The sequence below is a fragment of the Cynoglossus semilaevis genome, chromosome 6 (assembly GCF_000523025.1).
Source record: "Cynoglossus semilaevis isolate Cse_v1.0 chromosome 6, Cse_v1.0, whole genome shotgun sequence".
In the NCBI taxonomy this organism is placed as follows: domain Eukaryota; kingdom Metazoa; phylum Chordata; class Actinopteri; order Pleuronectiformes; family Cynoglossidae; genus Cynoglossus; species Cynoglossus semilaevis.
Window position 1 is genome coordinate 4,681,258 of NC_024312.1, and position 10,962 is coordinate 4,692,219.

General features: G+C 44.8%; 5 protein-coding genes and 1 long non-coding RNA gene across 12 annotated transcripts in view; 2 read left to right on the forward strand and 4 right to left on the reverse strand.

Annotated features, from left to right (window-relative positions):
- LOC107988654 (ATP-sensitive inward rectifier potassium channel 11-like) overlaps positions 1-292 on the forward strand; it is a 2,569-nt gene extending 2,277 nt beyond the window's left edge. Inside the window, exon 3 of the mRNA XM_025056319.1 lies at positions 227-292. Coding sequence (XP_024912087.1) covers positions 227-292 — 66 coding nt within the window. The remainder of the gene's footprint in view (positions 1-226) is intronic.
- kcnj11l (potassium inwardly rectifying channel subfamily J member 11, like) lies at positions 17-2,709 on the forward strand. The gene is made up of 5 exons (XM_017033043.2): positions 17-479; positions 572-811; positions 897-1,166; positions 1,241-1,448; positions 1,527-2,709. The coding sequence occupies exons 1-5, from the start codon at positions 321-323 to the stop codon at positions 1,949-1,951; spliced, it is 1,302 nt and encodes a 433-aa protein (XP_016888532.1). The 5' UTR covers positions 17-320; the 3' UTR covers positions 1,952-2,709.
- Positions 2,334-4,408, reverse strand: LOC103379728 (CD59 glycoprotein-like). Its single transcript, XM_025056320.1, has 4 exons — positions 4,371-4,408; positions 3,892-3,932; positions 3,431-3,523; positions 2,334-2,879 (listed from the first exon to the last, which is right to left on the reverse strand). Exons 1-4 carry the CDS (start codon positions 4,406-4,408, stop codon positions 2,680-2,682), a joined length of 372 nt encoding a protein of 123 aa, XP_024912088.1. The 3' UTR covers positions 2,334-2,679.
- LOC112487088 (CD59 glycoprotein-like) lies at positions 3,920-6,713 on the reverse strand. Of its 4 annotated transcripts, none has more exons than XR_003049820.1 (4): positions 6,687-6,713; positions 6,172-6,273; positions 5,537-5,842; positions 3,920-3,954 (listed from the first exon to the last, which is right to left on the reverse strand). XR_003049820.1 is itself a non-coding variant. In XM_025056015.1 (3 exons), the coding sequence occupies exons 1-3, from the start codon at positions 6,697-6,699 to the stop codon at positions 5,643-5,645; spliced, it is 315 nt and encodes a 104-aa protein (XP_024911783.1). In that variant the 5' UTR covers positions 6,700-6,713; the 3' UTR covers positions 5,380-5,642. The 4 variants fall into 4 exon arrangements, 1 of the variants encoding a protein (XP_024911783.1); XR_003049819.1 differs by lacking the exon at positions 3,920-3,954 and adding an exon at positions 4,682-4,745; XR_003049821.1 differs by lacking the exon at positions 3,920-3,954 and adding an exon at positions 4,821-5,060.
- Positions 6,714-6,726: 13 nt separating this feature from the next.
- On the reverse strand, positions 6,727-8,381 carry LOC107988707 (uncharacterized). 2 transcript variants are annotated; one of them, XR_001760205.2, is made up of 3 exons: positions 7,911-8,381; positions 7,810-7,826; positions 6,727-7,685 (listed from the first exon to the last, which is right to left on the reverse strand). It is a non-coding gene; the product is annotated as an uncharacterized LOC107988707 (long non-coding RNA). The 2 variants fall into 2 exon arrangements; XR_001760204.2 differs by having other exon boundaries at positions 6,727-7,826.
- A 392-nt stretch (positions 8,382-8,773) lies between these two features.
- prdm11 (PR domain containing 11) overlaps positions 8,774-10,962 on the reverse strand; it is an 8,258-nt gene continuing 6,069 nt past the window's right edge. For all 3 annotated transcript variants that reach the window (XM_025056380.1, XM_025056378.1, XM_025056379.1), the window contains exon 8: positions 8,774-10,951. In XM_025056380.1, coding sequence (XP_024912148.1) covers positions 10,658-10,951 — 294 coding nt within the window. In that variant the 3' untranslated portion in view covers positions 8,774-10,657. The remainder of the gene's footprint in view (positions 10,952-10,962) is intronic.

A 10,962-nucleotide genomic window follows, 5' to 3' on the forward strand; every position in this document is an offset into this window, starting at 1 on the left:
CCGCGGGTTCGGCTGCTGCTCCTCCTCCGTCTCCGGTTCTGGGCGTTGGCACCAGCACCAGCGTTGGGTGAGGGCGGGGTGACACCCTGACAGCACGTTCACTGCTACACTCAAGTGTTCCATCACCCTCACACCCTGGTTTCACGGCCACTGATCTGAGATCTGACCTGTAAAAATATACCATATCATCTAAAAACTGGGATTTGTCCATTTTTTTATTTTGTAGAAACCTGGTCATACGGTAGATGGTTCTGGTGAAATACTGGTTTCCTTTGTGAACTGCCCCCTGTGAACACTGGTGTGTGTGTGTTTGCAGCATTATGTTGGCCCGCAAAGGTCTCCTGCCGGACGGCTTCCTACTGACCCGACTGGCAGAGGACCAGAACCAGCCGAACCGCTTTCGCTCCAGGACCCAGAGAGCCCGGTTCATCACCAAGTCCGGGTCCTGTAACGTGGCCCACAAGAACATCAGAGAGCAGGTGACCGGTGTGAGCCGTGAAAGGGTTAGGGTTTAAAAACCACAGTGACATCATGTGTGACAGAAAAAGTTCTGGTTCCTGCTGTGTCTCAGGGTCGGTTCCTGCAGGACGTCTTCACCACCATGGTGGACCTGAAGTGGCAGCACTCACTCCTCATCTTCACCTCAGCGTTCCTCTGTTCCTGGATGCTCTTCGCTATGATCTGGTGGCTCCTAGCGTTTGCACATGGAGACCTGGAACCCCGAGACCCAAACGGAGAACCGGGTCCTGAGCCCTGCGTTACCGCCATCCACTCCTTCACCTCCGCCTTCCTCTTCTCCATTGAAGTCCAGGTAAGGCCTGTGCTGTAGCGCCACCGTGTCCAGCTGAGCTGAAGGTACCAGCTGAGTCTTTTACTGAAGCTGCTGCCCTCTGCAGGTGACTATCGGTTTTGGCGGCAGGATGGTGACGGAGGAATGTCCGGCAGCCATCACTGTGCTGATCATCCAGAACATTCTGGGGCTCATCATCAACGCCGTGATGCTCGGCTGCGTCTTCATGAAGACAGCTCAGGCCAACCGTCGGGCAGAGACGCTCATCTTCTCCAAGAACGCCGTCATCGCTCCTCGCAACAGCCGTCCTACGTTCATGTTCAGGGTTGGAGACCTGAGGAAGAGCATGATCATCTCAGCCACCATCCAGCTGCAGGTTTGAGCAGAACCACACAGGACCTGAACCACGAGGACAGGGTCTGAGAGACAGAATTGTTCTCTTCTGTCCAGGTGATTCGACGGACGCTGACGGCCGAGGGCGAGGTCATCCCCGTGTGTCAGCTGGACATACAGGTCGAGAACCCTCTGAGGAGCAACGGCATCTTCCTGGTGTCTCCTCTGATCATCAGCCACACCATGGAGAGAGGAAGTCCTCTGTACGAGCTCTCCGCCAACTCACTGGCCAACGAGGACCTGGAGATCCTCGTCATCCTGGAGGGTCAGGAACCACACCCACCTGGGTTCTGAGTTCCTCTGACTCTGTGGACTTCATTGATCTTCTCTGTTCTTCTGTCAGGTGTGGTGGAGACCACAGGGATCACCATGCAGGCCCGCACCTCCTACACCCCGGAGGAGATCCTGTGGGGGAGGCGCTTTGTCTCCATCATCACCGAAGAGGACGGTCGCTACTGTGTGGACTACTCCAAGTTCGGAAACACGGTTCCTGTCAGGATGTCGTCTCTCAGCGCCAAGGAGCTGGACCAGACAAAAGGAGTCCAGCAGGGGTCGTCAGAGAGCCAGCTGCAGGGTTGGGGTTTAGTCCGAGCTGGAAGAGGAGGTTTCCGCAGAGGAGGCCGGACCTGTGATAGCTCCGCCCCTCATCCCTGGTACGCCAAATCAGATGAAGCGGAAAAGGTGTCGGAGCAGAACGGTCAGAAGAAGACAGTGCAGCTGGAGGTGATTGGACACCAGACAGACGGACTGGGGGACGACAGCCAGTGACACAGGAAACAAAGACAGACGGTCACGTCACAGGATGTGACCTCATGGTGTCCCCCACCCACCCTCGCAAGCTGGAGTCGCTCCCAGAGGTCATCAAGTGAGTCTAGGACCAGAATCTCTGAGAAATCAGAACGAAAACCAGCTCCACCTGGACCATTCACGATGACCAGGAGACAGTGACCAGGTCAGTCTGGTCAGTGAACACGTCTGTGGTTTTCTTCGTTGTATTTATGAATCACTGACTTCTATGGAACAGACAAATATTAAATTAAGTTTTTTATTCTATTCATTCACGTTTGTTTTGTTGACTTAAAAAACATATTTTTTAAAACCTCGCAGATAACATTGGTAAAAACCAGAGGGAAGACAAACAAAACTGAACTTTCAACTAAAAAGTTTTATTGTGTCTGGAGCTGAGGTTGGGCTGACATCACTGCAGCGACAACACGCAGGTCCTTCAATGCAAACAATAGCTGTTAATGCTAACGTTAGGTCTCAGCTAACAAAATAAACTGAAGCTTAACTTTAAACTTTGAGCTAATCACAGGGAGCTAATCACAGGGAGCTAATCACAGGGAGCTAATCACGGGGAGTTAATCATGGGGAGTTAATCAAATGTGAAGTGATGTATGACGCCAGTGCTGCTGCAGGTGAACGACGGAACTCAATGGTGATATACTGATTCTGGGTTTTCTTCATTTGCCATAATTCTGAGAGTCACAACACCTTTAAATCCAAGACCAAATAACACTCAGCAGCGCCCCCAGCAGCACCAGGATGGGTGTGGTCATTTTGAGGGCGTGGCCGGAGTTGCAGAGGTTTGTCTGGCAGCAGCTGAACTTGAACCCGGAGAAAGTTGGAAACTTGATAGAGAGGAGGTCGAAGTTGCAGTCTGAATACTTGATACACTGACGAACAATATTTTCTCCTAGAGAACAGGAACAGAGACCAGGAACAATCACAGAAGGAACCTCTGAGAAAATCTGGTCGGAACGGATCTGGATCAAGTCAGTCCAGAGTCTGGGATCTATAAAAACACAGTTCTGTTCCTGGGTTTTTTAAAGACTACAGATAATTTAGATAAAATTCCAGACAAATCAGGAAGCTGTGTGTCATAGGCTCTGCCTCTGTCTTTCTTGTATGGTGGTTCCTGGTATTGTTATTAGTTCCTCGTACTACAAGTTCCATTTCCAAATATTTGCTACTCACAAATACTTCATCTGTACCTGAACCTTTATAGAGAAACACGGTAAAAATACTTTGATTTAATTATTTTAAAATGCCATACATCTAGAAACTAATGTGCAACAGAGTTAGAGTCAGAGGTCAAAGGGCAAGTATAAATCTCGGATGTTCTTGCAATCATGACTGAGAGCGAGTCAGGTCCAGATGAAGACTAACTTCAGTTTAGGAGATGAAATGGAAACATATTTGTGGGGTCAGATGGGTTTTCACACCTGTATCTTCTCAGACACTCACCTGCAGTCAGAGACAGGCAGGCGTCCTCAGTGGTGCACTCCTTGGTGTTCTCACAGTTCCTGTTTAAGCAGTCGTAGCACTTGAGACTGGATCCTGGACCAGAACAAAGAACATTTCTATGAAGTCGTGGAACAACACAGTAACAGTGTAGTGATGGAGGCAGTAGTCGACAGTCTGGAGGAGAGAACTGATGATGATGATGATGAAATGATTTTTTTTTTATTTTCTTTATGGACTTTGGTCTGAGCCTCCCAGGAGAAACGTGCAAACCAGTCACAGGGCACAGGTGTAGTAATTAGTAATTAGTAATTATTCTGCAGTTATTTTATTTTTGTTGTTTGTTTTAAGGTTCATGTGTCCATTCTCAGCCCCCACACCAGAGTTTGTTTTCTCAACATAACTAGAACACAGTGACACAGTCTGATCTGTGTGTGTGTGTGTGTGTGTTCTGGTCCACTCACCCAGGTGGAACCTCCCACAGCAGATCAGCAGGGAGACAGCGCTTCATCATGTCTCCGATCAGTCTGGAGGAGAGAACTGATGATGATGATGAAATTTTTTTTTCTCTAATTATTTAAATCAATATTAACAAGTGAACTAGTAAGTTCTATCGTTGGGTAAAAATTAACCTAGTGATAAAACTTTACCCCAGTGGGGTAAGCAGTGGACCAGCAGCAGTACTGTGAGAGCTAAAATGACTGATGTTATCTATAGATCTTGGTCTGAACTATAATAACTAATTTCCTCTCTTCTTTACTTCCTTATTCAGTCAGGTATTTTTCTTGAGAATGAATGAACACATCGTTGTGTCATTGTGTTTCTGGTAACAACCAACCAGTCAGTGGTTGAGTCACACCTGACTCAAGACGGCTTCAAGTTCAAAAGGTTTCATTGGTCAATACGAACTGACCGTTAGCACTGTTAACATTTCGACGCTGACAGGTTTGTCGGGGACAATATTTCGTTAACCAGCGCCATGTTTTGCGCCCTGAAATACTACGGTTATGTTTACGTTTACCCAGACAGCACTGTGGCTCCAGGAGTTGGAAACTAAATACCTTCTTGTCCATTTAAGTGTTAACCGTAGTACGTGCAGTATGGGAGCAGTCGATGTTACAATAAATGTAAATACCACGTGACAATTTTCGCTACGACACAACATTGGCATGAATCCGTACAGCCCGTGAAGGCAACACCAGCCCAACCCGCTGCTGATGACAGTGGAATTCGGCTGTTTTTCTCTTTTCTTACCTGTTTGTTGGTCACTTTATCACACCGCTGTTTAAACGAATGAATTATTCGTCTTTGAAATTAACTGTGATAACAAAAGACACAAACGTCAACAGTTAAGACTTGTCAACTAAGAAGCTCTAGAACGATTAAGACGGACCTTAAACACAAACCTCCGGAACGGATATAATCCAGTTTATGTCAGGCGAAGTCTTCGGCAGCAACTGAAATATTAGGCAGGAAGACACTGCCCTGCTTTTGGCACAACCCTATCCGCTCTCCACCCACAGCCGTAATTTTATTTTCATTAGCACGTAAAAAAAACAAAAACAAAGGATTTTTCGGTGACGTCATGCCGTTGGGAGCCATGGGAACTGTGGTCCAGGTCGCTCGATAAAAGCTGGTGCGCAAAAACTGTTTAAATTAGACTTTTAACATTATCCATTTATCTCACAAATTTACAACATGTAAAGTGACTTTAAATAAAATCGGATGTGAACAGACTTGGTCGACTACATAAACACCAGTCAGTACAAATAAAACAATGTGGTTGGTCTTTTTATTTCTTTTAATTCTAGAGTCATTTAGCCGAATTATGTTATTCTTTTGCCAACGTTCCATTTGCAATATTTTCCAACGATTAAAAAAGTGAGTTCCATCTCCCGCTGTGAGGAGTTCAACAAAATGACGTGGTAAACAGAAGACGATGACAGACGAAAGCGAGAAAATATTTTAATCTGAAGATATGTATTAACACGGAGCTACAGTAGAAAAGGGAGATTTAAAAACAAACACGTACAGTTGATCGACCGTCAGTCGTTTACACGAAGTGAGAGTAAAAAAAACTCCAGTAAAAGCTGGTAGAGTAAAACTGACCTGAGTACAGGAACGAGCCTCGAGTAAAAACAAACAGTTAGTGGACGTTAGCTTCTCCAACGTTAACGTTAACAGTCGTGTGTTAGCCTGTTAGTTTGTACCATGTTCAGGTCCAACACCACCACACACTCATCAGAGACCCCAGCAGTGCCAGGACCGGTGTTGACATCTGAGCTGCGCTGCTGGAGTTGCACAAGTTGCTGCTGCAGCAGCGATACGTGAAGGCGGAAATGGCCGGAAACATCTGGCTGAGGCGGGAATTATCACAGTCCGTGTACCTGATGCACTGACGGATGGTTTTCCCACCTGGAGGAAAAAACAAGGACAGGAAGTCACGGTACATCCCCCCAGAACTATTCATCTAATCTTAAAGAACATCCTGGCGAATCGGAACTTTATTTTGTAGATTATTTATAATTTCATAAAGTCTTCAGCTATGTTCTACATATAGTACCACGACACCTCGGGTCAAAATGTCGTGGTTGACCGACTTGGGTTTCCGATGATTCAGTCTCACAACATTGAAGTTAACAGGATAACTAAAGTTATTTGAACTGAAACAACAGCATCATCTCCATAGAGTTTGTTTTTGGATGAGCGTTAAGGAGTTGTTTTGGTATAAATTCACCACTGACCTCGCTCACTCAGAGACATGCAGGAGTCCTCGTAGGTACACTCCTGGACGTTCTGACAGCGGCCGGTGTAATCTGAGCACTTGTAGCATCGCAGTCCAGAGCCTGAACAACAACAGACAAAGTGAAAATAAGTGAACAAGCTTGGACCAATCAGGATCGTACATGACAGTGACGCATTTATGGACCTTTGTTCACTTTCTGTGAACGCAGAAGTTGAGCTTTTGTTTTGAACCAGTTTCAGTCCACTCTCCCATCTTTGCCCAGTCAGTCAGAGAGCTCATTCTCATATATATATATATATACACTCACATATATATGTATATATATAGGTGCTATATTCTCTGACCTTTGACCTCATTCAGAGGTCCGAGGTCACCACTGCAGCTAAATCCACTGATTATTTCTATGAACCTCAGGAAGAGCGAGAGGTTCAAGGACTGTAGGTCATACAAACACACTCTGAACTCAGGTGTGTGTGTGTGTGTGTGTGTGTGTGTGTGTTCTGGTCCACTCACCCAGGTGAAACATCCCACAGCAGATGAAGGCAGCGCTTCATCATGTCTCCGATCAGACGGAGGAGAGAACTGATGATGATGATGAGGAGGAGGATGATGAGGAGAAGAGCAGCAGCGTTCAGTGTCTCCGTCCGTCCACAGTCCCTGACCACAGTGACCCGTCCGTCCGTCCAGACTGACAGCAGGTCAGTGAAGGCAGCTCTTTGTTCTGTCCTCCACAAAGACTCCCAGTCTGGACCAATGTCCTCCTCCTCCCACTCCTCCTCCTCCTCCTGGCTGTCCTAACACCACTGAGGGCTGAGTTATGACTGCACAGCGCTCCTCAGGCACTGGTACTGTTTATATAGAGTACCATGCACTGTTGTGTCACACCAGCGTCTGGAGACAAAGACAAACTCAGTGTCTTTATTTGGTGAGGACAGAAGACACAGTGTCGTCCTCTCTTCACATTTGAACTGGATGATTGGACGTCACATGGTACAGGTCACATGGTATAGGTCACTGATGAGTGTTGATGGTTTTAGGTTAATTAACAGAAAACACACTTTTATAAACACTATAATCATCAGTACTTTTGTCCTGTTCTTCTTCTTCGACAGACTCCTGGTTCACACAGTGAGTGTCCAGAACTGATGTGAAGTCATGATATAAACAACAATGATAATGTGTTGAAGCTGAGGGACTTGTGAATTCACCAAGATCACATTTAGTTGAACAGTAAATATGGATGGAACCAAACACTCTAATAGTGGGTCACAAGCAACATTTTTAGGATTATACTGCCACCTACTGTACTAGAGTGTGTAGTGTCATGGTGTGACCAGTGATAACTCAGTTTACTTCTCACACCTTGATGTGAGATTCATTTTTTATTTTAACCAATGAGAATTGTCACAGATATATATTTTTACCTGATTCATCAAAGCCCTGTTGGTAAATGTCAGTCATTACATGACAAACAGACATGTCAGTCTCTCTGTGGTTTGTCCTCAGTCCATGCTGAAAACAGTAAAGGAACTGTGTTCAACAGGAGGCTCCAGGTCCACTTTGATCAACATCGTGTTGGAAAATGAAAATCACGTAAAGTAAAAATGGAAAAAAAAATGTAATTCCCAAAACTGACCTGGTTAATGAGCCGACCTGGAGAAAAGGTTTGGAAATAAATTATCAATAACTCATATCGACACGTCGGCCAATCAGAGCCAGCGTTTGTTCTTGAATTACCTGTGATGGGCGTGTCCAGTAGTGACGTGGCCTGAGGTCCGTCTGGCTCCACTGTGGGCGCCGCAGGCTGAGAATCCAGTGAGACCACGCCCCGACTGTCCCGTCTTCAATGGGACAAAAATGTCTTCATCGTCCTGGTATTTTATTTATTTATTTATCTAGTTAGCTTTTTTAAGCTAACTGTTGAGAAGTGGCCTGTAAAAGATGGATATTTTTGACAACTTTTATAAAGGTTTGATAAGAGTTGAACAGTGTTGTCAATAAAACCACGTTGACTGGACACAGGACACGTCTGTGTGTGTGTTGTGTCCGTCCCAGGGTGAGACAGACACTCCCGTCTCACACACAGCAGCGTCTGTCTCCCTCAGCTCCTCATACGTCATCGTAACACAGCACCACGAAGGACAGAGAAGAAGAACAGGACATGACATGTCTCCTAGTCTGGGCTCTCCTAGTCCTAGTCCAGTCCGAGACCATGTGCTCTCAGTGACTTTGGTAGCACAGCTGAGACCATGTGCTCTCAGTGACTTTGGTGATTGAAGTACAACTCTTGTACTTCATAAACCTCAGTTGAATTTTCTCTGCTAGTACCAGAGCTGCCTCCAAGTTTCCGACTGGTCCTCAGCCCAGCGGGTGTGGACACAGTTGACAGTTGTGTCTCAGTGACCACAGTGGAGTTCTCAGTGACATGAATGATCACATTGTGATGGAAATGTCAGACGATGAGCAGCAGTAGCCAAACTCCTGTCAGTGTTTCTCCGTCCCCGACAAACTCCCTTCCTGTCCTGCAGCGAACGTTCGTTCACTTCACACTGGATCGAAGTTTAGACACAGACTTAGAATCATGAACCAAGTGACTGTGATTTTCCTCAGAAATAAAAGACTTTATTCCGATATTTTACTTTTTAAGATGACACTTTGTAGCTTAGCATAATATCCAGGAAATATGAAGTCTAAACAGAATGACACATAGCTTAGCTTAGCTTAGCATAGAACTGGTTGCAAAGAACCAGCATCGCGGCAGAAACTCAGCAGGAGAACTGGAACTCGAACCAAAAACAACAAACCAACCAAAGCTAACTGAGCTAAACTGTTGACATTCAAAAACACCCGTTTTATGAAACTAGCTGATAGCTTAGCATCTTAACAGTAAATGATGAACACAAGTACAGTCGTCCCTCGCTGTATCGCCGTTCAGCTGTCGCGCCCCAGTTTTTAATAATTTAAATGTATTTTAGTATTGTGTATTTTAGTATTTTTTTGATCTATCGCAGGTTTTTGCGATATATAAAAATTTTACATTTCCAATACTTATTTTCTTGATTTTGCATTTTTTAGCCTATGAAGAAAATAAATAGTAAAAGACATTTTGTAACACTTACGTACAGGGGATTGCAAGAAATAACCTGTATGTACGGGTAAACCAGATTTGTGAAAGTTTTGTAATTTTTTTTGCCATATTTCACGCCCTACAATGCCTTCTAAAGTGTTCATAAAGGCTTGGAACTCATGCGATAAACGAGGGACCACTGTATGTCCATAAAAGCAGGTGTATTTTAAATTGGTTTTGTTTTTTTTTTCATTTTTATGTCAAACTATTCCTTAAATTTTCACCAAGTTTAAATGTGTCTCACAGTCTTAAAAATATCTATATTTTATATTTTCTTTTCTTTTATATACTTCATTCATGCAGATTTAAAATCAGACCGTTGGTAAAAAAAGATTATAGACAGAATAATCCATAAAGAATTAAATTATTTGTCACTGTTCTTCACTTCTTCATACAGTATATACTGTATATATATATATATATATATTTGTATATATATATATATATATATGTGTTATAGTTGTTTTGTATTTTCTTTAGAGTATCTGGTGTATTTGAAGAAGTATTTGAAGAAATACGTCCTTGTTCATTTATCATTTATTTGCAGTCAAACAGATTAGCTTAGCTTAGCTAAGGCTACACCAGTGGTTTTCAAAGTTTAACGCATGCCTCCCATAGGGGGCGCCAGAGCACGCCTTTTGACTCTACTACTGCAGTAGAACAGAGGAAGTACGACCGTAGTAATTTAAAATTTGTTCTGATTTTGGACATTCAGTGTTTTTACATAAGTGTGTTGAGGTTTTCAGTGAGGGAGGTCAAAGGGGGACATGGAGGGGAGGGAGTGAGGGGGGGACACCATGTTAGACCCCAGGGAAGGTTCTGTATTTTGCCTCTTTTGGCCAAAATAAAGAAATGACTGAAGAAAGAACCGTTCTACAGAACCGAGACGCTGCCGACGAGGAGAGAACTTGACCACGGTGAGATTCTGTGAGTCACTTTGAACAGTTCTATGTCGGTTGGAACTGTTTGTCCCATGTGATGTCCCATGAGGAACAGCAAAGGAAAAAACAGCAGAACCAAAGTCTTCCTGTGGTCTTCCTGGACCAGGATCTCCACAAACTCCAGTCCTGCGTGGCTGAGACTTTGACAAAGTGGCTCTCACTGGTCTGGTTTCCTGGTGTTTCCTGGTGTCAGCGACAACAATGGTCCATGTTTTAGGCTGTAGATTACAATGACACTCACAGTCCACACCGTTGTCACTACAGTACTACTGCAGTACAGTACAGTACTATCTATACCCTGAAATATACCTGTCGTTTTCCAGCTGTATTTACAACCATTGTTCAGGATGTCAGTTTCTGGTATAAACCATGAACCTCCTCTACTGGTCCTAGTACATTCATGTAGACACCAACATTTACCACAGGGTGTCACTGTTAGGCGTTATAGTAAAGCTGTTCCCTTCAGCACTCGACCTCCGGCTCAACACATCAGCCGACAGAGACGATCGTCCCGCAGACTTCTCCTCAAACCAACTGTCCAACGCTCGTTTAGCGTCAAAGTTGGAGATGGGCGGTCCGTTGACCCCCACCGTCAGCAGGTCGTTGATCTGCTCCAGCGTCAGGCGGGACCGGTTGTTCTTGTATATCTTCTGCAGTGACCCTCGACCTCTGTCGCAGCAGGTGGTGGACGTAGGTAAGACCCTGATGACCTGGACGGCTC